The sequence below is a fragment of the Carettochelys insculpta genome, chromosome 15 (assembly GCF_033958435.1).
Source record: "Carettochelys insculpta isolate YL-2023 chromosome 15, ASM3395843v1, whole genome shotgun sequence".
In the NCBI taxonomy this organism is placed as follows: Eukaryota; Metazoa; Chordata; order Testudines; family Carettochelyidae; genus Carettochelys; species Carettochelys insculpta.
In genome coordinates, this window is record NC_134151.1 from 22,061,333 (window position 1) to 22,086,236 (window position 24,904).

At 43.8% G+C, this 24,904-nt stretch overlaps 2 protein-coding genes across 7 annotated transcripts in view; one reads left to right on the plus strand and one right to left on the minus strand.

The window, feature by feature from the left end:
- The window catches only part of ARHGAP26 (Rho GTPase activating protein 26), a 544,666-nt gene extending 537,902 nt beyond the window's left edge, over positions 1–6,764 (minus strand). For 4 of the 5 annotated variants that reach the window (XM_075009641.1, XM_075009639.1, XM_075009640.1 and 1 more), the window contains exon 1: positions 6,741–6,755. The gene's annotated coding sequence lies outside the window, so the exon portion shown is untranslated. Of the gene's footprint in view, positions 1–6,740 lie in introns of all 5 variants that reach the window. The other variant, XM_075009638.1, reaches the window with a different exon arrangement.
- Positions 6,765–7,010: 246 nt separating this feature from the next.
- SPRY4 (sprouty RTK signaling antagonist 4) lies at positions 7,011–24,617 on the plus strand. 2 transcript variants are annotated; one of them, XM_075009937.1, is made up of 3 exons: positions 7,011–7,194; positions 19,493–20,445; positions 22,217–24,617. In XM_075009937.1, the coding sequence occupies exon 2, from the start codon at positions 19,540–19,542 to the stop codon at positions 20,437–20,439; it is 900 nt and encodes a 299-aa protein (XP_074866038.1). In that variant the 5' UTR covers positions 7,011–7,194; positions 19,493–19,539; the 3' UTR covers positions 20,440–20,445; positions 22,217–24,617. The 2 variants fall into 2 exon arrangements, with proteins under 2 accessions (XP_074866038.1, XP_074866037.1); XM_075009936.1 differs by having other exon boundaries at positions 19,493–24,617.
- Positions 24,618–24,904: the final 287 nt, after the last annotated feature.

Below are 24,904 nucleotides of genomic sequence, written 5' to 3' on the forward strand. Positions count from 1 at the left end.
TGAATGCTACCATAAGACGTTGGGAACCCCTGCTCTCTGACAATACACTAGATTGGGCCCCCTAGTTCACTCTTTTTGGAAACATGTGTCTATAACTACTATTATTTTGCCTATGTCTATTCGGCTTGCAGGTTTGGGGGGTAAGTTCTGACCAATGGCTAAAGTGGTGAGACACACAACACACAAAAAGGGCTTCACCGTGTGGGCATTTGAATGTGCATGCACATGCACTCAGCTTGATGACATACACAGCATCAGATTAGTGTGTATGCATGTTCTGCTTAATAAGTGGCACAGCTGTCAGAAAGACACTCTCCATTGGTCCGCTGCCATCTGGTCAGAGCCATACTTAGCACTCACCTGAGGATTTCAACGTTGGCTTTACCCACAATAACCTAATAACTAACAGCAGAAAGTTTGTGCTGTGTAATTTGGAACGTCGTTCATGTAAAAAAGACAAAAGAATTTGGGAACTTAAAAACTGGAGAGTAAGAGACCCTGAACCCCCAGGATGACTGAGCCTGGGGCTACTCAAAACAAAAAGAGTTCTCAGCCATGCTTGTCCCAGTTTCCATCACTTGGCACTACAGTCAACAGGCAACCAAGACTTCCAAGTGACATTTGAGATTATTGTATATGCTGGGTGTGTTGGTGGCTGAGTTATGCAGAGAGAGTTGCATGGATCTGCATGAGTGGTGAATGAAGGTTGTGCTGCAGTAAGAGACTGTGTGTGTTTGGCATGTGTGTGTGTGCTGGCTGTATTGTGTGTGAGTTGTGTTCTGCTGGAAAAGTTGTGTGCGTGGTGAATAAGGGGTTTGTGCTGCGGTGAGAAATGGAGTTGTGTTTGGGGTTAACGTATGCACTGGTAGTACTCAGAGTTGTGTAAATTTGCCTGTGGAGAGTTTGGTTAACTTGCATGGGAGATTTGTGCATGAGTTGTCTTCTGCTGGAGATTTATGTTGGTATGTGTAAGGAACAGTTGGCCAAATAACACACCATCTGTGCGGTCTCCCCTTCTATAAAATTAGCTGTAGAATAAAAAAGGAGAATTACCTCTGCTATCATAATAGGCTAGGAATTTTAGCATGGCATACGTGCTTGACTTACGGCAGCAGCACTTACACAAAAATTGATATAGAGAAGACTAGCCTGGCCCCTGCACAAGGACAGCACGCATATTTGCGTAGCTGTGCACCGCGTGCTGTAGTTCAGAAAGTCAAACTAGCTGAAACTTAAAAACAGGATAGTAAGACCATAAAAGACTCACTGATGATTCAAGCTGGTGATATTCTAAACAAAAAGCGCCCTCGACCATGCATGAACATAGCCATTTCCATCATCTCAGACACACTCAACAGATGTAATACACTAGAGAGTGACATTCATGGGATGTTAGATAGACCACGGGTAAATACATAAGTAAAGTAAATAGGAATTAACACAGAGCACAAAATTTCCATTTCAAATGCCATTTGTAATCAATTGCTAAACTAATCCCATGCACAATACTAAATCCTGAAACTGTATTGTCACCGAGATCACAGTCAGGAGTAATCCAAACTCAGAATAAAGACAGTAGAGGAGGACCACAGTCATATATCTGCCATTCGTCAGGAGTCCATCAGCATGTGCCCATTCAAGACCAGTAGTTAAAAAGAGACAGTGATGCACTGAGTTTTATGTGAGCAATTAATTTACAGCACAAGAAAGGTGTGCAATGGGCAGTTTGTATGCCACTAGCATTTCTAATTGTTGCAAGTTTCAAAGCCGCAGCTCCTGGAATCATGTGATTAGGTGAAAAACTCAGCTCTCCTGTAAATAAAAATCAAGTAGTAAGTTTCAAGTACCATGGCTGAAGAGAAAAATTGAAAAATCGAAAAGGGGTCAAGAGAGAGAGAGAGAGAGGACAAATAAAAAGAACCTAAATCTATTATTTTAATTTCATTATTATTCAAACTCATGATCTTTCAAAGCCTGACCCTTGAGCTGTGTGCTTGAGGTTTGCCATGCCAGGCCAATATTGCACAAGCCCAAAAGTGAGTTGCTACAACAGGGGCTGACAACGTTGAGGAATCATAGAACAACAGAGCTGGAAAAAAACTAAAAAAGCCATCCAGTCCAGCCCCCTGCCCTAGGCAGGACCAAACCCATCAGATCAGCCCAGCCAGGGCTTTGTCAAGGTGAGACTTAAACACCTCCAGGGAAGGTAGACCATTCCAATGCTTCACCACCCTCCTAGTGAAAAAGTTTTTCGTAATGTTCTACCTGGACCTTCCCAACCACAACTTGAGACCATTGTTCCATGTTCTGCCATCTGTGACCACTGTGAACAGTCTCTCCCCAGCCTCTTTGCAACCTCCCTTCAGTAAGTTGAAGGCTGTTATCAAGTCCCCCATCAGTCTTCTCTTCTGCAGACTAAACAGTCCCAATTCCCTCAATCGTTCTTCATACATCATATGCTCCAGCCCCTAATTATTTTGGTCACCCTCCACTGGACCCTCTCCAGTGTATCCACATCCTTCCTATAATTGGGGGCCCAGAACTGGACATAGTACTCCAGATGCAGCCTCACCGAAGCTGAATAAAGAGGAATAATCACTTCTCTGGATCTACTGGCAACGCTCCTCTTGATGCAACCTAATATGCCATTAGCCTTCTTGGCTACAATGGCACACTGTTGACTCATATCCAGCTTTTCGTCCACTACAATTCCCAGGTCCTTTTCTGCAGAACTACTACTAAGCCAGTCGGACCCCAGCCTGTAACAATGCTTGGGATTCTTCCCGCCCCAGTGCAGGACTCTGCACTTGTCCTTATTGAACCTCATCAGATTTCTTGCGGCCCAGTCTTCCAATTTGTCTAAGTCACTCTGGACCCTATCCCTACCCTCCGGCGTATCTACCTCTCCCCCAGCTTAGTGTCATCCACAAACTTGCTGAGGGTGCAATCCAACCCCTCATCCAGGTCACTGATAAATACGTTGAACAGAACAGGACCCAGAACTGAACCTTGGGGCACTCCACTAGAAACCGACCACCATCCCAACATCGAGCCGTTGATCACTATCCGCTGGGCCCGACCTTCTAGCCAGCTTTCTATCCATCTTACCATCCATTTATCCAATCCACATTCCTTTAACTTGCTGACAGGAATACTGCGGGAGACGGTATCAAAAGCTTTGCTAAAGGCAAGATAAATCACATCCATTGATTTTCCCCTATCCACAGAGCCAGTTATCTCATCATAGAAACTAATCAGATTCATCAGGCATGACTTGCCCCCCATGAATCCATGATGACTATTCCTGATCACATTCCCCTCTTCCAAGAGCCTCAAAATTACTTCCTTGACGAGCCCCTCCATGATTTTTCCAGGGACTGATGTAAGACTGACCAGCCTATAGTTCCCTGGATCATCCTTCTTCCCTTTTTTAAAGAGGGGCACTACATTTGCTTTTTTCCAGTCTTCCAAGATCTCTCCTGATCTACACGCCTTTTCAACGATAATGGCCAAGGGCTCATCAACGACATATGCCAACTCCCTCAGAACCCTTGGATGAATTAGGTCCAGGCCCATGGACTTATGTACGTTTAGCTTTTTTAGATAGCTCCTAACCTGTTCTTTCCCCACCAAAGGCTGTCCACCTTCATCTCAGAGTGCATCACTTATCACTTTAGTCTGGGAGCTGTCCTTGTCCGTGAAGACAGAGGCAAAGAAAGCATTAAGGACTTCAGCTTTCCCTACATCATCTGTCACTGGGTCACCTCCCTCATCCAGTAGGGGCCCCACGCCCTCTCTGATCACCTTCTTCTTGCTAACATGCCTGTAGAAACTTTTCTCGTTATCTTTCACATTCCTCACAAGTCGCAATTCCAGTTGCACTTTCGCCTTCCTGATAACTGCCCTACATTCTCGACCTAGACATTTATGTCCCTCCCTAGACATCTGTCCAAGTTTCCACTTTTTGTAAGCTCCCTTTTTGTGCCGAAGTTTTCCAAGGATTTCCCCCGTAAACCAGTCTAGTCTCCTAGCCAGCATATTCAAACCTGGAACTAAAAGAGAACTTGATGTAGCTCTTGAGCAGACCCTTTTGATCAAAGCTCAGAGTGAAGACACTGGGCTCCTAAGGAAGTCAGAGGTGGAGGGGATACAAAATGGATTGCCTTGACAGAAAATCTTCTCATTTTTTTGAAAACATGATTAAAAAAAGCTTATTCATTATGAAACTTATGTGGATACTAACTATATTGTAAGCCTCACCATTTCTAGCTCTCTTCTCCCAAGCACTCAGGAATTAAACTTTTATTTCCTTTCTTAAGTGCAGTGGTTTAATCCTTGGTGGATTCTCTTCTTCTGTGTTCACTGTTAGAACCTATATCAAAAGATTATAGGCTCTTGCTGTGCTGTGCCTACAGTCATACTGTTGAATCAGCCTTCTTCGAATCAGTCATATATATAAAATGTATGTCGGGTACAACATACAGAGAGAGAGAGAACAAACAAAAAAAAAAACCAACAAGCAGATCTTTTTGTTGTAGGACTTTGTTTTACAAAAAAAATACACATTGGGCCCAGGCTCAGGGGTATATTTGCATCTCCATGCGCACATCACTGATGTGATAAGGAATACAGGTTTCGCTGTTATCCAAGTGCAGGGATAATAGATTTTTCAATGCATCCATTAAAAGGTAAAAGGATACTTCAGGTCAGTTTTGTCTTATGTGCTCCAATTGTTAAATGTGTTATTATAAAGTATTGCCATGAGAACATAAATTACTTGTTCTTTTCTGTTTCTCCCTCTCTCCCTGCCTTCCTTTTCATTTGCAGATGGTCCAATAACAACCCTTGTGCATAATTGGAAAGGTTCCTTGTCCTCGAAACATACAAACACATGATTGAATAACAACTGCAATCTATAGGGTTTACTTTTATTTGAGATGAAAAAATTATTTTGCATATTTCACCTAATGCACAACACTGCATTCATCCTAAACAGTAGATAAATAAAGAATAAAACATTTTCAAAATGCTCTGCAAGGTCTTAATGATATGTTCCATTGATTGTACTGGGGAAAAAAATCTGCTAGGCGCATGAAAAGCATCCACTTCAATGACTACCATGCATTCAACAACAAAATACTATTTATAATAATTTCTACTTTCATACTGCTTGTCTGTGCAAGGATCCTGAAGAAGGTTGTAAAGAGTGATCGGTTTTATATTGACTTTATATTCCCCTCCACAGAGCAGTAAAATGTCTCTGGTTACACATGAGAACTGGAAGCACTTGATTTTCAGAAATTTGCTCAGCACCTATAGTTAGGACAAGATTTTCAAGGGAGCTGAAGCAGGACAAGCATGCGTTGGGTGCTGAGCACCTGAAAATCTGACCCTGCTTCTCATTGTCTTCAATGGACTCTGAATGATTGGATCAGGCCACATTTGTCTTGCACAAAACTGCACAGGAAGCCAACAGCTGGGCTGAGAACAGAAATCTCACTCAGAATCCTAGTGCCTACCACAAGACATCCTTATCCTTGGGATAAATTTAGGGGTGGCAGACTAAATCAATCAGTGAAGAATGGCATGGTGGATTACACTCTTAAACTATATCTACATTCATTGCATCTCAGATGTATTGTCCCTTACAGCCTTAGCGGTAACGATCAGCGGGGATGTGCTATTGGGATGACATCGCTGTCTAGCTATGCTGCACTAAAAAGATCGAACTGAGAGCCCAGCTACTGGAAGATGACGTAGCAAGCGACTTTCCAGCAACGAGAGGATTCACATTAATTTTTTGCTCTCCCACCCACACAAAATGCCACATTCTGGTGGCCAGCATCAGCTCCAGACCTTTCCCTTCTTTCTCCCATCTAGTCACATTCATGCACATAGGCACCATGTAAACAAGCAAGGACACCGGCCCTGCCTGCCTGCCAAAAGAAATGATCTGCTTTCCTCCTAAAGAAAGGCCATTTTCGCTGTACCTTATTTTCCCTTCTCCCTCTCCAGAGCATGACGCAAGTTCTCATTGTTCGTCAACAAGGCAGGAAGCGCCTCTGCTCTTGTCTGGGAAGTGCCATGCACTCCACTGGGGGGCTAAACCAAGAATGAATGAATGATAGAGAGACTCCCAGTCATTTCACTCCTGGCCGAGATACCCAACGCCTAAAAGAGCAAGCTACAGATTTTAACTGAGAAGGCAAAACCAGCACTGATGCTCGCGCACCACGATCAGTCCCTTTTCCTCCTATTGAGCCCTATGTTCCTGGGGCTGGGAGAAAGCGGGGGGGCGGGTTTGGAGGAGAAAATAATCGCAGCAGAAACCAGGGGCCCCCGAGGGCCCGGGCTGGGCAGAAGGTCAGCAGCCCTGCCCGCTGCAGCTCAGCAGGACACCCCGGGGCGCGCTGGGCCTGGCCCAGGCAGGACAGGCCGGGCCGGGCGGAAGGCCGCCTGGGGACGGGAGGGGGGATTTCACGCTGTCCCTACAGCGCTGGGGTGAGGCGACACGGCGCCCGCCGAGCGGCAATGCAATGCAATGCAATGCAGCGCCGCTAGAACAACGCTCACGCGCGCCTTGAGCGCTGCAGGGACTCGCCGGCAGGCTCCTGCGTGGGGCTCAGGCACGAGCAACTTGCTCTTTTCCGACCCCTCCCCGCGACATCACTCCCGCTCTTCCCCTCCCCCTTATTCTCCTCATTGCACATACACCCCGCGCTTGCGGCAGTTTGCTTTACCTTCAGCCCAAGCCAGGGGGGTGTGGTGCATGCGCAGCTGTTGCCTGCCCTCCATTCATAAAAAAAAAAACCCAACCCAACCCAACCCACATGTAGCCTTTGGAACTTGCAACAAGTTCCCTTCCGGCCCCCCATTCATAAAAGAGAGAAGAGCATGCGCCTTGGGGCTTCAGTGCCCACCCATTCATAGAGTTGGGAGGACAGGCATGCGCAGAGGGGGTCCCTTTCCTCCCATTCATAAAATAGCCATTTTCCCAGGCAGCAGTTGTTGCAACATCGAGGGCCGAGGCGAAGCAGGGGGAAGCTACCGCTGCTGTCAGCACAGCACTTGCAGGTCCTTCCCTGAGATCCAGGGTGTTTCGTGCCAGGAATTTTGCAGGTCCAGCCCTTTGATCTGTCTCGGATTTAGGATTAACTCGCCTGCTGAGAGATGATCTTGTCTGAACTGTTTAAAGTAAGTGGGAGACTCAATGTTCGTGGCTCTATATAAATAGAAAAACTAATCCCGTCCCCTCCAAAGCGATTCTTTGCTCCCTTTTTAGGTGTGTTTCTCTGTTCCCCTTGCATGACCACTGATCACCGACATAGCTGGGGGTAGTACGGTTTTCCTAACAGCACTCTATGGACACCTCTGTGTTATGCCCGGCTGCCTGCTGACCTAGTGGGAAATCTGCATTCTTGCCAGACATGTAGTAGCCTGGGGGTTCCTGCACATTTCGCCTGTGGCCCGCGGATCCTTCCCCTGCTCTCCTGTTAACTGCTGCATTTGGCGCAGGGACTCGGCCGGCGCTTTTACCCGACTTGGGTTGGGATTAGTTCCGTGGTTGGTTGGTTGGTTGAAATAATCGCATTGGGCTGCTTTTGATGGCGGAGACGTCGCCCCTGCCCCGCTGCCCCCCACACGCACCACCCCCTCGGTTCACCCATACAGACTGGACCTCGGTGGGGAGCGCAAATGGATCTTCGGCGTGTCGCCCCCCGCAACCCCCCCTGTCCGGCTGTGTAGCTGGTGGCTCCGGAGCTGTCTCCATAATAGGCCACCTAAGCGCTGCGCCGCGGGGCTGTCAGCTCTGCGCTGGCTGACCTTTGCTCTTGGCGTTTTCTTTCGTGCCGCTGTCCTGCAATTCCGCTTGTCTGTTTCTTCTCCCTCTTTGCTCGGTGCCCCCACCCCCGGCGGGGGTGTTGCTGCACTTACCCCTTGGGAGGGGGCCGGGGTGACCCGATTGCAGGGGGAGCTCACTGAGGCAGATTTGTGCCAGGAACCATTTGTATTTGCACGCGTATTTTCTCCATAGAGAGGTATTTAGAAATGTCTTGCGTGCCCTTCTCCCTCAGTTGCGCAGCAGGGACCAGCGAGGGGTTCATTTTCTGGTGCCAGTCCTGTGACCAGAGTGCAAAGACAAGGCTGGGCCCGATATAGTGTGAAAAGTCATGATCAGAAAGGAAATGGGGAAAACAGAGGGACACAGGCGAGGCACAGAAGTCCAGGAGGCCAGCAGGATCGGAAATGGCAGTGCAAGCAGGAATCAGCAGTGAGCCCAAGGGGAAGGGGCTCCAGTCCTTCTTTCTCGTGCAGCAATAATTCATCACGGGGGCTGACCTTTCTGCAGTATAACCTTTCCAAAAAAGGAGCTGATTTCTCACTGTCAAAATACTGTACGGCCGCGCTTTACTGAAAGCAGGGTAGAGGGCACAACCCTCAGGCATTCCCCCCCCCCCCCACTAAATAATCTCTTTTAGTCTTCAAAACTCCTCGAATTCCCCTTGTTCCATAGCTCAGTTGGGCTTTAAAAATGGAAACCCTGCACATTCAATATTAACTCAATCCTCTCTGCTTTTGGCTGTCAAAGAATAAAGCTGTCAGTGGTGCAATGAATCACAATTACCTTCATGACTAGCGCCTCCTCCTTAATATAAAAATGAATGGTCAAGGAAGGAGGGGTTGCTCTCATTATTGGAACCCTATTGGGACGTCTCATTGATAGATGTACCATATTCCCCAGGCTGTATTTGTTCTGTAGAGTGGAGGGACTCTATTGCTATTGCAAAATTAAGGAAACATTTTCTGAATCTGAAATCCCCAGTGACGTATGTAAAGGAGAGGAAACAATTTGTTCATCTCCGAAAAGAGCAAAAGAGAAATAGCTTTCTCTCTCCCAGACCAGGCTGGGGAAATTCTCTTTTAAAAAAAAGTGGCCAGCAGAAATGACCTTAACTACAGTTTCCCACCATCTTCACTTGAATAAAGCAGAAAGTTCATCATCAGACATGTTGACCATACAACAAGTGTCTAAAGTCTTTTAGGCAAATAACTGTCCAAACAGCATGAGGGTGGGGGACAAGTGTTTTTTTGTTTTTTTTCTTAAATTTAAGATGTAATGCAGTGTATAATTCCTGTCATTTACTAAAAGATCCTCTGGTAGTATTCATCAGTTAATGTTAACTTATAAAATTCTAAGTGTGTTCTTTGACATATTGTATGTTCACATTTATTTTAGTTAAACAAGAAGAGAATCTACTGCAGACCTGTTACTTTCACAGCTGAAAATTCTCCGTCCAAACCTTCAGGGACTGCACAGGGTGCCTTTTGGAATATTTACAAATCTGTCTTTTCAGCTTCTCTATTTAAGGGTCCTTGGCATGGATTTGATACCTCCTCTTAAAGTCAGATTTCTCTTTCCCCTGGCTCCCACAAGCTTTTTGTTTTCTCCCCCATCCCCTCCCATGCCCTATTCTTTCAGTGGAAAAAAACCTGTAATTATCTTCACATAGGTAAAGCCATTAGGCAAGAAGAGAATGCAAACCTCTCATTCATTTGTATGTACAAAGAGTGCTAAACACTACAGAAAATATTAGGCACCAGTTTTCTTTGTTAAAGAGCTTACAGTTTAAATCAAATCTGACTTAATGAAGTTTGAAGCTATAGACATTCTAGTCACGCAGATAAATGTGTACTTTCTACACCACTTTTTGGTAGGGAGTGTCTCCTTTAACTTAGTGCCCAGCTTTTTATGATGCTTTTTTTGCACCAGTAAGCCAGTTTTTCTCTTCCCCTTATAACTCCTCTGTCCTTTATCCTTCCAACTACATTTTCAGAAGATGTCATATAACCTTTAGATTCCTGCTGGTAACAGCACATCATAGATTCTATGATTTACTACTGTTAGTGTGACCAGATAAGAGGTTCTAACTAAAGGCCAGGTTAGAATTTCTTCAGATATCATTCAACTGTTTGTCTGTGTGATTCAGAATGAGTTAGGGGTTGTTTTTGTTTATAGCTCTTGTAGTTACACAGTGAACCTGAGTCACCATTCTGAATCCTTCCTGTACTGTCAAAGATCATTTAGCGGATGCAAGGCTTTACCATTCCTATCTATATTGGACTGCTCTTTGCGTGTCCCCTATGTTAAGTCCGTAAGTTTTTCTTCTATCAATACTGTGCTATGGAAGGATTATTTCAGTTAGCCCCCGTGACTTGTGCCTCTGGCTGCCTCATGGTATGCCTATTATGAGGTACGGCCTCGCATCATTCTTGAGACCTTCCAGATACCTGTCTTCAGTTCTGCATAATTTTGGACATAAGGAGGTGCTGAGATTTGTCTAAGTTCAACCTTACCCCACCCAAATAAGAATTCAATTTGCTCGGGAGGAAATTCGGCAGGTATAACTGACTGCTGTTCTTTCTAGAAAAACAACAAGAAGTCCTGTGGCACCTTATAAACTAACAGATTTTTTTTTTTTTGGAGCATAAGCTTTTGTGGGCAAAGACCCACTTCGTCAGAGGCATCTTTCTAGCATGATCTAGCAATTGAATGACAGGTCTGTGAGTCAAAAGATCTGGATTCTGTTCCAGGCTCTGTCACTGGCCCATTATCTGAGTTGGGCAAGTCTCTAAAGATGAAATCCTGGCCCCACTGAAATTAGCTGCAAAACTGCCACTGACTTCAATAGGTTCATAATGTTTCTCTTATTTTCTGCATACATACCTCCTGGGAGTTTTGTGGTGCTTTACTAATACTTGTGAAACTCTACTAGATCTTTAGGAGGAATATACAATACCAAATCAAAATTAGCATTTGCTATGCTAGAAAATTTCTATTGGTTAATAAGCATGGCATCTTTCACAATCAAGACACTTACATCACTCAAATATATCTAATGCCACTTCTTTAGGCCTGATCTTGCAGACCTTCCTTGGGTGATACCAGTGGGACTGCTCACTTTGTAAGTGGTACAGAAGCCATTATTAATCCTTCATTTTCGGTATCTTGCTATTACTACACCGTTATGATGTGCTGATTGGAAAAAATACAAATATTAGACAGTTTAATTGTATGAAGATGTATACATCTGAACTAAGTTAACTCAAAGTCTGTTCTATATTTCAGTAACTAGAAGGTGCCCAACCATTATGAACATCCAAAGAATTTAAGAGAGAAACTATTTGGATTCTATAGCATTTAATAGTGAATGAGCCTGTCTCATATAAACCATTCCACAGAATTCTATGATAAATATATATTTTCTATTAATAGCCCAAAAATCTTTATAAAAATACTTTCCCATTAAACTCTTCTTTCTTCCATCAAGGGAATCAGACAAAACTTCCAAGCTTGAAATGGTACCAAAAAACTTTTTTTAAAAAAAATTATTTTAGGCAACTATTATGCAGCAAAATAGTTATTTGGATACTGAGAAGAGGAAGTGGTGAAAAGGGATCACAGCAATTTAGTGAAATTAACCAGAAAGTTAATTCCTGTAACTGGTTGTATATTCGTTTTACATCAAATGTCACAGACCTGTTACGTGGTCACTCCTATTTCTTGAATGGAAAAAAGGACACATTTGCTCGAGATGGATGTTTATTCTCGACTTCTCTATTTCAAAGTAGAATTACTGGAATTAACTTGAAAATTAAACATAAAACCAATTGCAAACACCTGTGATGTTTCCTTTCTATTGTTTGTTTTCAGAAAACTGTCTGTATAGTCAAGACCTGGTGAATTTGTGCCTGGCTTAATATCAGTGGTATCTCTCAATTTACTAATGATTTAACATTTAACTATTTTATGTCCATGTTATAGGGATATTATTTTTTAAGAGAAATTAAAATGATATTTGCATCCATAATTACATCCATGCCTTAAGGGACTGTATTGGTTGCATGCATCCCTACCTCTCACATGGACTACCAGAGGTTTACTGGTGTGCTTAAAAATATGCACATGCTTAAATACTTTGCATGAATCAGCAGAAAGGCAGCTCCACTAACTTTAGAAGAATATCAGTAGGACCTTTACGGGTACCACTCTGGGAAATGACTGCTGTAGGTAGTCTGTACAATGAGTTAAGTTTTACTTGATACTGTCAATTTTTTATTAAATTATCTGACTGCTAGTTGATGTGGCTTATCACCAAGCATCTTGATATTTGTGGGCCTTATCTCACAGGTCTTAAAATTAAAGTTTGTAACATCGGATGGATTTTGTTTTCTGATTTACTTATTTATGTAAAGCAGTGGTAGGCAACCTGCAGCCCACTGGGGTTCTGTGTGTAGCCCATGAGAAATCTTGTCTACCATTGCCAGATTCTGCTGGTTTCCATTCACGTAGTTTTTCTCCTACTGGTACAGTAAACTCTTCAATATCCGGCACTCTATCATCTGGAGCTCTCAAATAACTGGCATTTTAACCACAAAAAATTTTAATTGCATTTTCCATAAGTACAGTATTGTGAAAGTAAATACAAATAAATACAGTATAAGTTTACAATGTACAATACTACTGTTGTTGGTGAATAAAGTACTCTGCATATATTTGTTTGTTTTGTTAATAGCTAATCTTGTTTTTCTTTTGTGCTATGTATTGCTCGGGATACCTCTCTATTATCCAGAAGTTTTGACTATCCGGAAACATCCCAGTGCTGGGACTGTCAGATATAGAAGAGTTTACTGTATTAGTGAAGTGCCATACACGTAAAGCAAGGGCGCCTGAAGTGAGGTGCATGCTGACTGCACGCAACATTAACTGAGAGAGCTGTACTCTCCCTCTGCATCCAATCAAAGCTCTGCTGCTGTTCAATCAGCATGCTCTGCAAATTCTACATACGCCAGTGCAGTTAGTAAAACTACCCTATCCCGGGAGACCATGCGGGTTGCAACAACCTTTATGGTCCACTGAGTTGAAGGAGGGCCACTCATGTGGCCCATGTACTAGCCTAGGTTTCCCCATAGCGGACGTAAGGATTTGAAAGAAAACTAATTTCTAAAACCTATGACAGTTCTGGTTTTGTACTCATTCTTTTACACAGACCAGTACATTTGATTATGCATTCTTGCCTGAATATTGGCTTGACTGTTATTTGTGAAGGACCTATGAAAGCTGCAAGTTGTTCCAGCCTTCCAAACAACTAAAAGCAGAAGTTCCTCCCTCTGCTTCCGCCAAGTGGATCAGTTTCATGCTGGGTAAAGTCCTCTATCAGAGCTTGGGCTCACAGCCCAGTGCTGACTAGCTGTACTTAGGCATTGCTGCTACATTACAGGCAGTTTGGATGAAATATTACAGTAAGATCCTTTTCCCCTTTCCTACAGCTGTCAGACTCCACTCACCAAATATGTAAGAGAACTTGCATCGTGTGCATCTACCCTTTTTCCAAACGTTCAGCCTGCAAGAAGCTGTTTTTTTCATGGGACCCAGGTCCTAAAGATAAAAGGGGATGAAGCCTGAGAGATAATGGCAGTTCCCAGGGCTCAGATGAGCTGCTCAAGGGTATACACTGGAGAGAGGCTGAGTGAGTGATCACAAAAAGACAAGTTATTGCATCATACAAGGTCCTTATGATTCAGAGTATTTTTGTAGGAATGAGAATACTTGCTACTAAACCTTGGCATAGAATAGAGAGAAGAGCTTTAATTCAAAAAACAAAAATGGTAATGTGTGTATGTATATCATTTACTCTAAAGAGGAGCAGTGTGTCTAAAGCATAGTACAGGCTGAACCTCTCTAATCCAGAATTTTCTCTTCTGGCAACTCCATAATACAGCATGATTTTAGTTAGCTGGACAACCACTAATTATGGGTGTGGTCATGTTTCCAACGGTCCCATAAACCTTGTTTCCAGCCCCCAGTCCTGGCTCTCAGCGTTCTGTGCTTTATTTAGCTGTAATTTACCCCTAAAGGTCTTCTAAGAATCCAGTAAGGCCTGAAAGTGTCATAATGCTGCTAGATAATGTAACCTTCTGTGGTCTGGCAAATTCTCTCATCCGGCAACAGTCATGTCCCGAGGGTGCCGCACAAGAGAGGTTCAACCTGTATTAAGAATTCTGGGTTTTTCACTTCTGCTTTTCTCAGTTTCTCCATCTGTAAAATGGGAGTAATAGTACTTCCTTGCCTTTGTCCAAGTGATTGAGATTTCTTCAGCCTTTTTTTGGGGTAGGTGGGGGTGTTAAATCCAAGAAATAAAGCTGCTGTTCAGACCAGCATCAATTATCTCAGTTAAAACCACCTGCTAACGTCTGTCTGCATGTGAACTGTCACAGAGAGTATAACAGTTGCTGGACCTGGCTACAGTCTCTGAATGGTCTATATCTAACTTGGAATACTTTGAATATGTAGCTATTCTGACTAATTCTGTTTAGCTAACTCTGTATTTGCACAGCCCTTCAGAAAAATAAAAAGATGTAGTACAGCCTCAGCTTCTCTAGTAAACGTTGCTCAGTTTGTCAGAGAGCTGCCTTTTATCACAGAGACAGCTAATGTTTCTTGATGCAATATGCACATTTATGCATTGAATTCAGTGGGGGGGGATCAGACCCGTAGTGTGCAAAGTTAAGCTAGCCCAGGCACTTATGTTAGACACTACCCTATCGGACAAATGTTCTATCCATCTTATCTAATGGTATATAATATACTTTAAATGGTGATTCCCCCCCACCAATTTAGACCTGCTCCAAATGAGCACAATTTTATTAGAGTACAGCTGAGGCAGGGGTTCTCAACTGATATTTGGATGCTGCAAGTGCATATGCTCTAGTTTAATTTTTAAAAAGATTTCTAATGGAAAAGCCATTGGTGGCTGGCGGGGTGGGTGAGACAGGACTGTTTTAATACAGTGCAGTATCTCACCATTGTGTACAGCTCCAGCTCCTTTCATACCAATATCAGCCAGGCTGAGCGCACACCTTTCCAGTTTTAAAAAAAAAGCTCTTGTGAAACATAACTCTCATCCTTTAAAAATGCGTATTCTCTGGCTGGCAAACTGAGTACGGAACGCTGTACTTCCTATGCTACGACACGGAATTCTAGGCTGAGGAAATATACATTTCCCCCCCACCCTTAACGCCCCAGCTTATTGGAAATCATTGCTTAATTTTTTTTTAAAGAGACTATTTCATCACAGCGTCTCATGCAGTTAAGAAATAAATCCTTTCAAAACCCTTTGACTTGTAGCTCCAAAATGTCAGAACTGTAAACATTTATAATTTTATTTTTTCAAGGAACAAATTCTAAGTTTTTCTTTCTTTTCTCTCTTTCTTTTGTGTGGCAAATGACTAACTGAGGAGGAAGAGTAACTAGAGAATTGTTTAAATGGCAAAGAACACAGGCTTAAAGGCTAAGCCACCTTAAGTAGCTTCATTATTCCTTCTAGATAAAGCATTTTGTCCCACTTGTTGCCTTGTGTGGCAGACTCCTTCAAGCTCAGCAACCAGTACTATGCTAATACAACAGGAAAGGCATGTACTGTACTGATCACAAACTGATGTTTCACAGCATGAGCCTTATCCTGCAAGATGCTGAGTACCCTTTGTGAGGTGCTGAGCTACTTCACTTCTTTTTGGTTTTACTGTGATTTGAGGGTGTTCAGAACCTGTCAGGATCTTATCCCAAGTGCTCAATTGAGAAAAGGTTATGCTAATAATGAGTTCTAGTCATCATTTTATAGCAGATAGGTTCTCTCTCACCCCCTGTCCTCCAATAAAAATATTTGTTGATGTAGGGTGTGTGTGTACAGGGTGAGGGGTGTGTGTACATACATATGTACATACAGGTTATTTGTTTGGGGGGATGGTTCCTGGTACAGTATTTTTAATCCAATTAATTTAACTAGTAGGAAATGATTTAACAGCCATGCTGTACAGGAAACTTTTGTGTTAGACACACTCAAAGACACAGAAGGGTTTGGGTGGCTCTTCCAGTTTAATGTGCTCTTTCCATACATACTATTCTTATGAACAAATGAGTCCCCATTGCCTGACTTTTTGGATGTATTCATGCAGTTCTAAGACTTTTTATGTTATTGTTTAAATCTCAAACAGCTCACTACATCCTTTTGGATTCTTCCTGGCTGAAAGCCCTCCAGAGATCCTGATGGACTTAAATTGCAGCAAGGGAGGTTTTGGTTGGATGTTCAGAAAAACTTCTCAGTGTTTCCAGGTGGCTAAGTACTGGAATAAATTGCCTAGGGAAGTTGTTGAATCTCTGTTTTTGGAGACATTTAAGAGCAGGTTAGACAAAGCTCTGGTCAGAGACAGTCTAGATGGGGGTCAGCAACCTTTGGCCCTGGAGCCGCCTATGGCTCTTTAACGAGCCACTTGTGGCTCCAAGCACTGCCGCCACTGACTCTTCTTGCAGCTTCGGAGTCTGCCGCCACTTAAATAAAATAGCTAAATTCAGTTGCCTGCCGCTAGACTAATTTAATTTAGTTTTGTGTGTTTAAGTGGTGGCAGCCTCTGGAGCCACTGAGCAGTCAGCTGTGGCAGGGAGCCCCAGAAGTGAAATCTGGGGCAGGGCAGGGAGTCACCCCACATGAGGAGGCAGGCTAAACTGACAGGAATGCTGGGGGATGGGAGCAGCTGAGCCGGTCCCTGCCAGAGCTGCTCAGCCTGCCGAGAAGGCAGCAGGGAGCAGCAGAGGAGCTATGCACGCTGAGGCAAGTTAATCCTGGGGGCAGGTGCGGGAGGGTGGGGCTCAGAGGGGTTAAGCCTGGGGATGGGGCTAATTTAACTTTCTAACTCATAGAAATCATTGTGTGCACGTTGTCCTTAAAAGAGGGGTGACAAAATGCAGGTTTGACATTGTTTATTAAGAACTGTTTCCTATTCACGTGCACTGTGGCTCTTGAAGGATTGATTTTTGTAACCAAATTTGAAAAAATAGCTCTTCTCACTATTTCAGCTGCAGCCCGCTGGTCTAGAGGGTGCTTGGTCCTACCCTGAGTGTAGGGCACTGGACCTGATGAACTCTTGAGGTCCCTTACTGTTCTAGTATTCTATGCCCTAGAGGAAGCAGTGTTTCTTAAATTATGTTCCGCAGAACACTCATGTTCCATGAACAACTCACAGGTGTGCCACGACACTTTTTTGGTATCGTACGCTGATGCTATAGATTTTCTGTTTATTAAAGCCAGATACAATACTACTTCTTCATTGCTAGGATACCTGATTAAATTATTTCATTTTGGTTTTGCTATATATGTTGCTGTTTTGGTTTTGTCTCACAACAATTTTTTGAGAAAATTTGCATAGGTGGTGCATGTTAAAAGTATTGTTTGGTGGTCCGTGGTCTCAAAAAATTTAAGAAATGCTGCCCTAGAGGTCTCAAGTTATCCTCCTCTCCCTCTCCCCTGCTTTGTCGTGGCTTTGGTTGGGGCATCTTACAATTCTCCCGAATGTCTCCAGACTACCTTCTCAAAACACCCCAAGCTGTTCCGAACATATTTATCTCTTTCCTTCTCCTGCCCCCTGCCCAGCCCGTCCTAAGATTTGTGACTCTGTAGGGATGTCTCAGGCCTCCCAGAATTGCGTGAGGGATGAGGGTAAATCTGTAGATTACAATAATAGGCCCCCCTTGTACTCGCTCCCCTCATGGCCAAACGCCAGCCCTCTGAGTGCATGGGGAGACAAGTTCTCCACTGATATTTTTCCCGCCTCAGGTCTTCGTTAGATTACTCTGAAGTTTAACTTGCTGCAGCTTTAAGCTGATCCTGAGTACAATTCATAAAAATAAAGGTCACTCAGTGAGGAAATGGCCCATCACATAGAAAACAATGTGCATTTTCTAAATTTGAACCAAGTCGTTTCCGTTCTTTGATTTAAGTTTAGATACTTCCTGTGGTTTCATGTCCTACACTGCAGTTGAATCTTTGGATTACCTCCAGTATAAATTGCACTCTTTCAATGAAATTAGAAAGTGTAGGACTGGATAGTTGAGCTGGTCTGTCTTCTAAACTGCATTTAGGCTAAATATTGTTTTGCTTTGTGTTTGATAGCAATAACCTAATTATTTGGGTGAAATGATCTCTGATCATATTTTCAGTAGTCCCACTGAAGTGAGCATTACCTGTAATTTGCACCTATCCATTGTGGATGCTTTCTTAGCTGGCTGTGTTGCTTTGTGAAAGCTATAGCTTCCTTTTAAAATTCCCCACAATGGGGATGAAAGTAGAAAACTGGTTATTCGGTTTGGGGTTTTTTTAAGGCCAAGAACTGTCTGATGGAGGGCAGTTTGTTGAGGCCATCTGTGGAGACAGGTTGCAGAATTTATCCACGTGTATGGGTCCCACCTTGTCTGCTCCAAACACCTTTGCCATTTGAGGTTCCCAAGGAAGCAGAGGAGTTGGCAGCATGGACAGCTGAAGTTCACAGGGGAAGAAGATAGATGTTCAGAACACTGATGCATGTTTCAAGTCTGCGTAAGGCCCACCGAGTGAACCCTGTACATTGACTTCCTTGGGTTTGAGATGTGGGGGGGAGAGTCTAGGAGAGGTTTTTAGCGGCATTATCCTGAGAAACCCAGAGTGATTCTCCAGAAGAAGACTGGTTTGCGACTGTTGCTGTTAAGTTGAATGAACTTCTGCCCTGTGCCCAGGGAAAGGGATAGGAGACGAGAGATTAGACCAGGCCTGGACAGAGGAAGGCGGGGGTGTCCCAAGTAAGCTCTGGGACTCTGTGTGGGTGCCTCAGCTCTCCAGAACGGCATAAATGAGAAAGGATGGGGGTAAATGTGTGGATTAGAATGACTGGCCCCTACATTCACTCCCCAGCAGCCAAATGCCACCCTTCTGAGCATGAGGGGAGACAAATTCTACATTGATATTTTTCCTGCCTCTCTCAGGCCACCCACACAGAAACCTAATTCAGGCCTGAGTCTTTGTGCTACTGAGAGCGAGGCCAGGTCTACACTAGACCTTAAAGTCGATCCAAGATATGTAATTCTAGCTATGACAGTTGCACAGCTGAAATCGATGTATCTACGATTGACTTATCAGGCCACCCTCACTGAGAGAGGTCAATGGGAGAAACTGTCCCACCGACCTCCCTTATTCCTCACGAGAATGAGGAGTGCCCTCCGTGTACTAAACCAGCACTTCCCAAACTTGTTGAGCCAATGCTTTGCTAGGACAAGTGTGCCAGTAGTTGCCCTTAGCCCTGGCTGTTGGAGTCCCTGGGAGGAGACAAGGTAACAAGACAAGCAGACAAAGAAAATGTTAACAGGCTGCTAACGCTAAGTCTGGAAGCTCAACTTTCTTCCTTGCCGCCCCAGCAGTGCCCAATAGAGAGAGGGCTACTAACGCCCAAAATAATGTTACCCCCAGCAATAACTGGGAGCACTATGCTGGGCCTTGCTGAGAGCAAAACTGTGCTCGTTATTACTTCAGCACAACAGCAGGTAGGGCAATGAACCTTTCTTGGGTGGGGACGAGTGGCAAAGGGAACTAATTAGGAACCGTTCCCCTTTTTTCTTCTCTTTTTTCAGGACACTTAAGGCAGCGCCCCCGCCAGCGGTGCCGGACAGTCTGACCAATGGAACCCCGGATGCCCCACAACATAACTGTGGTCCCAAACTCCATCATGGTGCAGCCATTATTGGACAGTCGGATCCCCTATGGGAGGCTGCAGCACCCCCTCACCATCCTGCCTATCGACCAAATGAAGACGACTCACCTGGAGAACGACTACATCGATAATCCCAGCCTTGCCCAGATGGCTGCACAGAAGCATCCCCGTGGCCACCACGAACCCACACTGGTCAACCAGCACCTGCAGAGGTGTGAGCAGGATGTCACCCACCCCTGGATCTCTTTCAGTGGGCGGCCCAGCTCCATCAGCAGCAGCAGCAGCACCTCTTCTGACCAAAGGCTCTTGGATCACATGGCGCCGCCCCCCATGGTGGATCAGTCCTCCCCAAGAGCGGTCCAGATACAGCCCAAGGTGATTAACTGCAAACCCCTGGATCTGAAGGGACCTGTGTCTCAGGAGCTTGACAAGCACTTTTTACTGTGTGAAGCCTGTGGGAAATGCAAGTGCAAGGAGTGTGCCCTGCCAAGAGCTTTGCCTTCTTGCTGGGTATGCAACCAGGAGTGCCTCTGCTCTGCGCAGAACCTGGTCAATTACTCCACATGCATGTGTCTGGTGAAGGGAGTCTTCTACCACTGCACTAACGAAGATGATGAGGGCTCCTGTGCGGACCACCCCTGCTCCTGCTCTCACTCGAACTGCTGTGCCCGCTGGTCTTTCATGAGTGCCCTCTCGCTGGTCCTGCCTTGCTTGCTGTGCTACCTGCCAGCAACTGGCTGTGTGAAATTAACCCAGAGATGCTATGACCAAGTGAGCCGGCCAGGCTGTAGATGTAAAAACACAAACAGTGTCATTTGCAAGGTGGCCCTGGATGGCAAAGTGAGCAGGCCAGAAAAGCCTTTTTGATCCTTGGTGAGGACATAGGAAAGGTGGAAGAGACACCAGGGGGGCGGGGTTATAACCTGTGTTCTGAAGATACCGTGCAGTTAGACTTTTGCCATCAACAGAGAAAGCTGAAGTACTGTTTCCATAAACTGAAGCACTTTGGGTTATTCAGGGTTTTGGAATTGATTATCTGAAGTTAAACAGAGGGGGGCAAATAAAGGAAATTCGTAATACTTTAGAGCCCAGGCCAAAAACCAACATAGACCACAGAGTGCAGATGCTTAAAAAGTCTTTTCACCATCTGGTTTGGAGCGCTGGCTGCACACTGTGCCTACATCCAGCAAGAATAATTAAGTGTTAGCTTGGCAGGCACATTCTCAGAAGCAATATTCATTTTCATTCACAGAAAGAACAGTGGCTGTAGAGTGTAGGGTGGATTTCCTTCCTTTTCCAATTCGGCTTTGTTATCAGCAGCCTGTTGAAGGTAAAGGGTTAACCTTGTTCTTTTCACTTGACAATTAAAAAGGGCCAGTTGAGTACAAAGTAATGTTTTTCCCCAGCTTTTTCCTGTTCACTTTCAAAACAGACTTGGAAGCAGAAATCATTTTCTATAACTGTCTTTCCCACTTAGATATAGTTCTACTCCTGCCCACCTGCCACAGTCTACATTTGATGCCGATTTTATTTTCAGACAGTCACATGAAATGTCTGCCCCTCACCTCCTGCTAACAGGAGGACTATAGGCATAATATGGTGTTCCCAACCCAGAAATTTTATATTGTCATTTTGCTAGTGAGCCTAAGTCTGCAGCCTCCGATGTCAAATTTAGTGGATTTTTGAAATACATTACATCAATAATAGAATATTTTCCAAGGGGATATGAATTAATTCAGCTTCTGTAGTATGATTTCTTGCTCAGAAAATGCAGATGCAGAAGTCCCATTAAGCTGAGAAGTTTCGGTTTGGTTTTTTTTTTTCCCCCCTCCTTTCTCAGCCTGTATTAAGAAGGTCAGAAAAAAAAAAATTGAGCACAATACACCTGTCTTTATTTTTAATGGGTATCAACCCAATACCAGTTCTCATTGAACAAGCTCTCCAGACTAACTTTACTGATATTAAGGACTTTTTTTTTAACTGAATGCCATTTGCTTGAAGAATTTTTTTTCTTTTCATTTCTCTTGCTGCTGCTCAGCTTTTGACTTTTCTGTATAATAGTGTGTCTTTGTAGAGTGTAAGTAGAGAAATTAAAAAGTGTCTATTTTAGTGTTTGAGTATGGGGGAAGTCAAGGGTGCATATTTATGGAACCTTGCCCTTGGTTTTCAGTAGCTGACAATCGTAGGCATTGTCTGTACAGTTGTACAAGGGCCAACTCTTCTTTCCCTCCGGCTGCAGTAAATCCTCTCTCTCTCTTGACAACTGTAAGGTGCTCTACAAAAACTTACTCCTAACATGCAACATATCAAATAGATAGGTACTTGTTGCATGCTGCAAGCTGATCTAAACTGTGTAGGGTTTTTTTGTTTGTTTTTTAATTAGAGGAAATGTACTCTGTAATGACAGCACAGCAATGATAGCAAAATGTCATCTTTAATTAGATAAGCAATACACAGAGGCCATGTAGCATTTTCCAGAAATCACATTTGCTTGGTTGTGATACAATTGCTGTTTTGTGTTTTCAAATGTACTGATGGGAGCTTTTTATTTTTATTCATTTATGAGCGGGTGACTTTAAGTTTAATTGTAGGTATTTATTAAGTGGGTAATTTTTTAAAAAAATGTTCCTTTTTATATTCATAGCATTAGCTGGCTTGTTTATGGAAATCATAGAAAAGGGATACTACATCTGTGTTACCAGATATTGATTCCTGTTGCTTACCCTGACCTGGAAGATACTGCGTGTGCCGTGAAGAAGTTTGTATGTTTAATCTTGCACAAATCAGAGGGAACCTTGCAAAAAGCGGGGGGAAGAGAGCAAGCAAGCGAGAGCCCCAAACTGGCTGAACTGGTGCTCGAATGTATAAGGCATTTCTATTTAATGAAATGATATAACTTTCCGAAAGTACAAACAGGCTCAAAGATGCGGTAACAAGCACAGAACTCAAGATCAGCAATCTTCCGCCTGGAACATATGCAGTGTCCAAATGGCCTCCATCTATCCATTTCACTTTCACCCCAGGCCCTAGGTTAGTGCAGCAGGTATCCTGATACAGATTTGCAACAGCAATCCTGTTGGCCAGCTGCATGTTCCTGCAAGCAAACATCACATCGGAACGGTCTCCACTGTGCCTCTCCACGCTCACACACGCACTCATCCACCAATTGTGATTCCATGTTCTCACATTCTCCTCTCATAAAGAGGGCCTCCTGCATCTTCTAGTTTCGTTGTACATAGCTGTAAACACCTATTTCTTTGTTGGTTTCTTTTAATCAATAAACCCTCCTCTAATGTAAGCTGATCCCATGCTGAAAGACTGTAAAGCATTAGTGCAGTGGTAAATGTAGCAGAATGGAACTCCTTGTATTCTTCAAGCCCCTTTGGTGTAGCAACGGGTCAGCATGTTTCACCAGCACTTGGCCTGAGGCATAGCAACAAACTTGTTGATCTTCTTGCTGAGCATTTAAAAGACTCTGGGTTAGCCCAGGCGAGAGGAGCTTGGATAATATGACACTATTTCTTTAGATGCCTTTGGCTGCTGTGCTGCTAGGGAGTATTTTTCCAGCCAACAACTAAGTTCCTCTCTCTCTTCCAGCCTTCACTTTTAAGGGACATGCCCTCGCTTTGACCACCTCATGCTACTCCTGAAACAAAGTATGCAGGGACAATGTAATATGCCATCTGAATTTCATCTAGGCTACAGCCACACTTACTGTAGCAATGGTAGGGTGTTTTCCCCATTGGCTTGGGAAAACCACCTCCCCATGTGATGGTAGCTAGGTTGACAGACATGTTCTTCCACCCACCTATCTGTATCTACTTGTGCGGGGAGATTAGATCAACACAGTTCTAGGTCTTGGGTGACATTCTCTCTAACCTTTTCCATCAGTGTGCAGAATGATTTTCTTATGTGCACTCAGGCCTGTGTGAATGTGCACTACTAGCAGAAACAAAATCCTAGCTGTGGGCATTTTGCTAATCAGCTGGGTGGCATCTGAATCTCTCCTGAGTGGCCGCACAAGCACACAGCTTACAGGAACACTACTCTTGGGCACGGCTGTTTTACACATCCTGAACACAAAAGGCACATTAACCTACATAGAGGCTGGGCCTGATACAGGAGAATGGCTGCTGGCTAGACTATATAGGTATGAACCCTATTTAACAACCCCTTGGGCTACTCTGTGGTCATGTTGGCAAAGTGCCAGAGACAGCTTGCTCCTACAGGTTGAACCTCTCGAATCTGGAACTCTCTTGTCCGGCAAACTCTGTAAAATGGCATTGTTTTAGTTAGCTGGACAGCCACTTATCATGGGTGTGGCTAAGTTTCTCACTGTCCCATAGTTTGTTTTGAGCCAACAGTCCTGGCTCTCAGGGTTCTGTGCTGTTGTTTAGTTGTGATTTACCCCTAAATGTCTTCTAAAGCCCAGTAAGCAGTGAAAGTGGTGGTAATATACTAGAAAATATTGACCTTCTGTCATCTGGCAAATTCTCTTGTCTGGCACCAGTCAGGTCCCAAGGGTGCCAGATGAGAGAGGTTTAACCTGTATCTCCATTCGCACAAGTGGAAGCAAGGCATCTGAGGACTTTCCCATTTTGCGCATACTGGAAGAGCTGTGGCAGCCTATTTTTAACTTGCATCTTCTGTGTACCCATTGCAGGGGAAGCAAAGGCATGCCATCTGAGGTATGCTATGGCTTTGAACAGAACAGGAGGGACAGAATTTGGCACAACATACATTTTACTGCCTTTTGGACGTGGTGGCTCGTTGCCTTTAGTAAACTATAACATCTGTAGTTTCTTTCTTCAGTTTCTGTCTCTTTTGCAGCACTGGGATTTTTTTCTTCTTTTCCATGTTATGAAAAGCTATTCAAGGATTCCCTCCTTTACCTATCACCTCCATATACATACACACCCCAAAAGTTACTACAGAAGGTTCTCTTTGTATAGAATATTTATTTTGAAGCTCTATTTTAATAGTATTTATTTTAGAAGGTCTACTATTGTAAAAGTTCTTCTGTTTGTGAAGAAAAACAAGTTAAAACTGAATGTACTGATTTAGAAATATATATATAAAATATATATTGTTAAATATGCAAGTGACTCTTTGTGGTTTCTTTAACTAAGGTTTCTTTAGCATTTTATTCTAGAAATATGAGCACAGATGGGCTGATCACAGCATTTGGATACCATTTCAGGCTGGTATTTGCAAGTAGTTCTAGAACCTGAATTGCATCAGTCCCGGAAGTGGGAAAAGTACCTCAAAAATTATTTGAGTAAAAGTACTGCTGCTTTGGGAGGAATGTAATGAAGTAAAAGTCACCTATGTC

Bases quoted from the DNA above. Each gene is read 5' to 3' on its own strand.
- SPRY4 (XM_075009936.1), top strand. From the start codon at position 19,540: ATGGAACCCCGGATGCCCCACAACATAACTGTGGTCCCAAACTCCATC.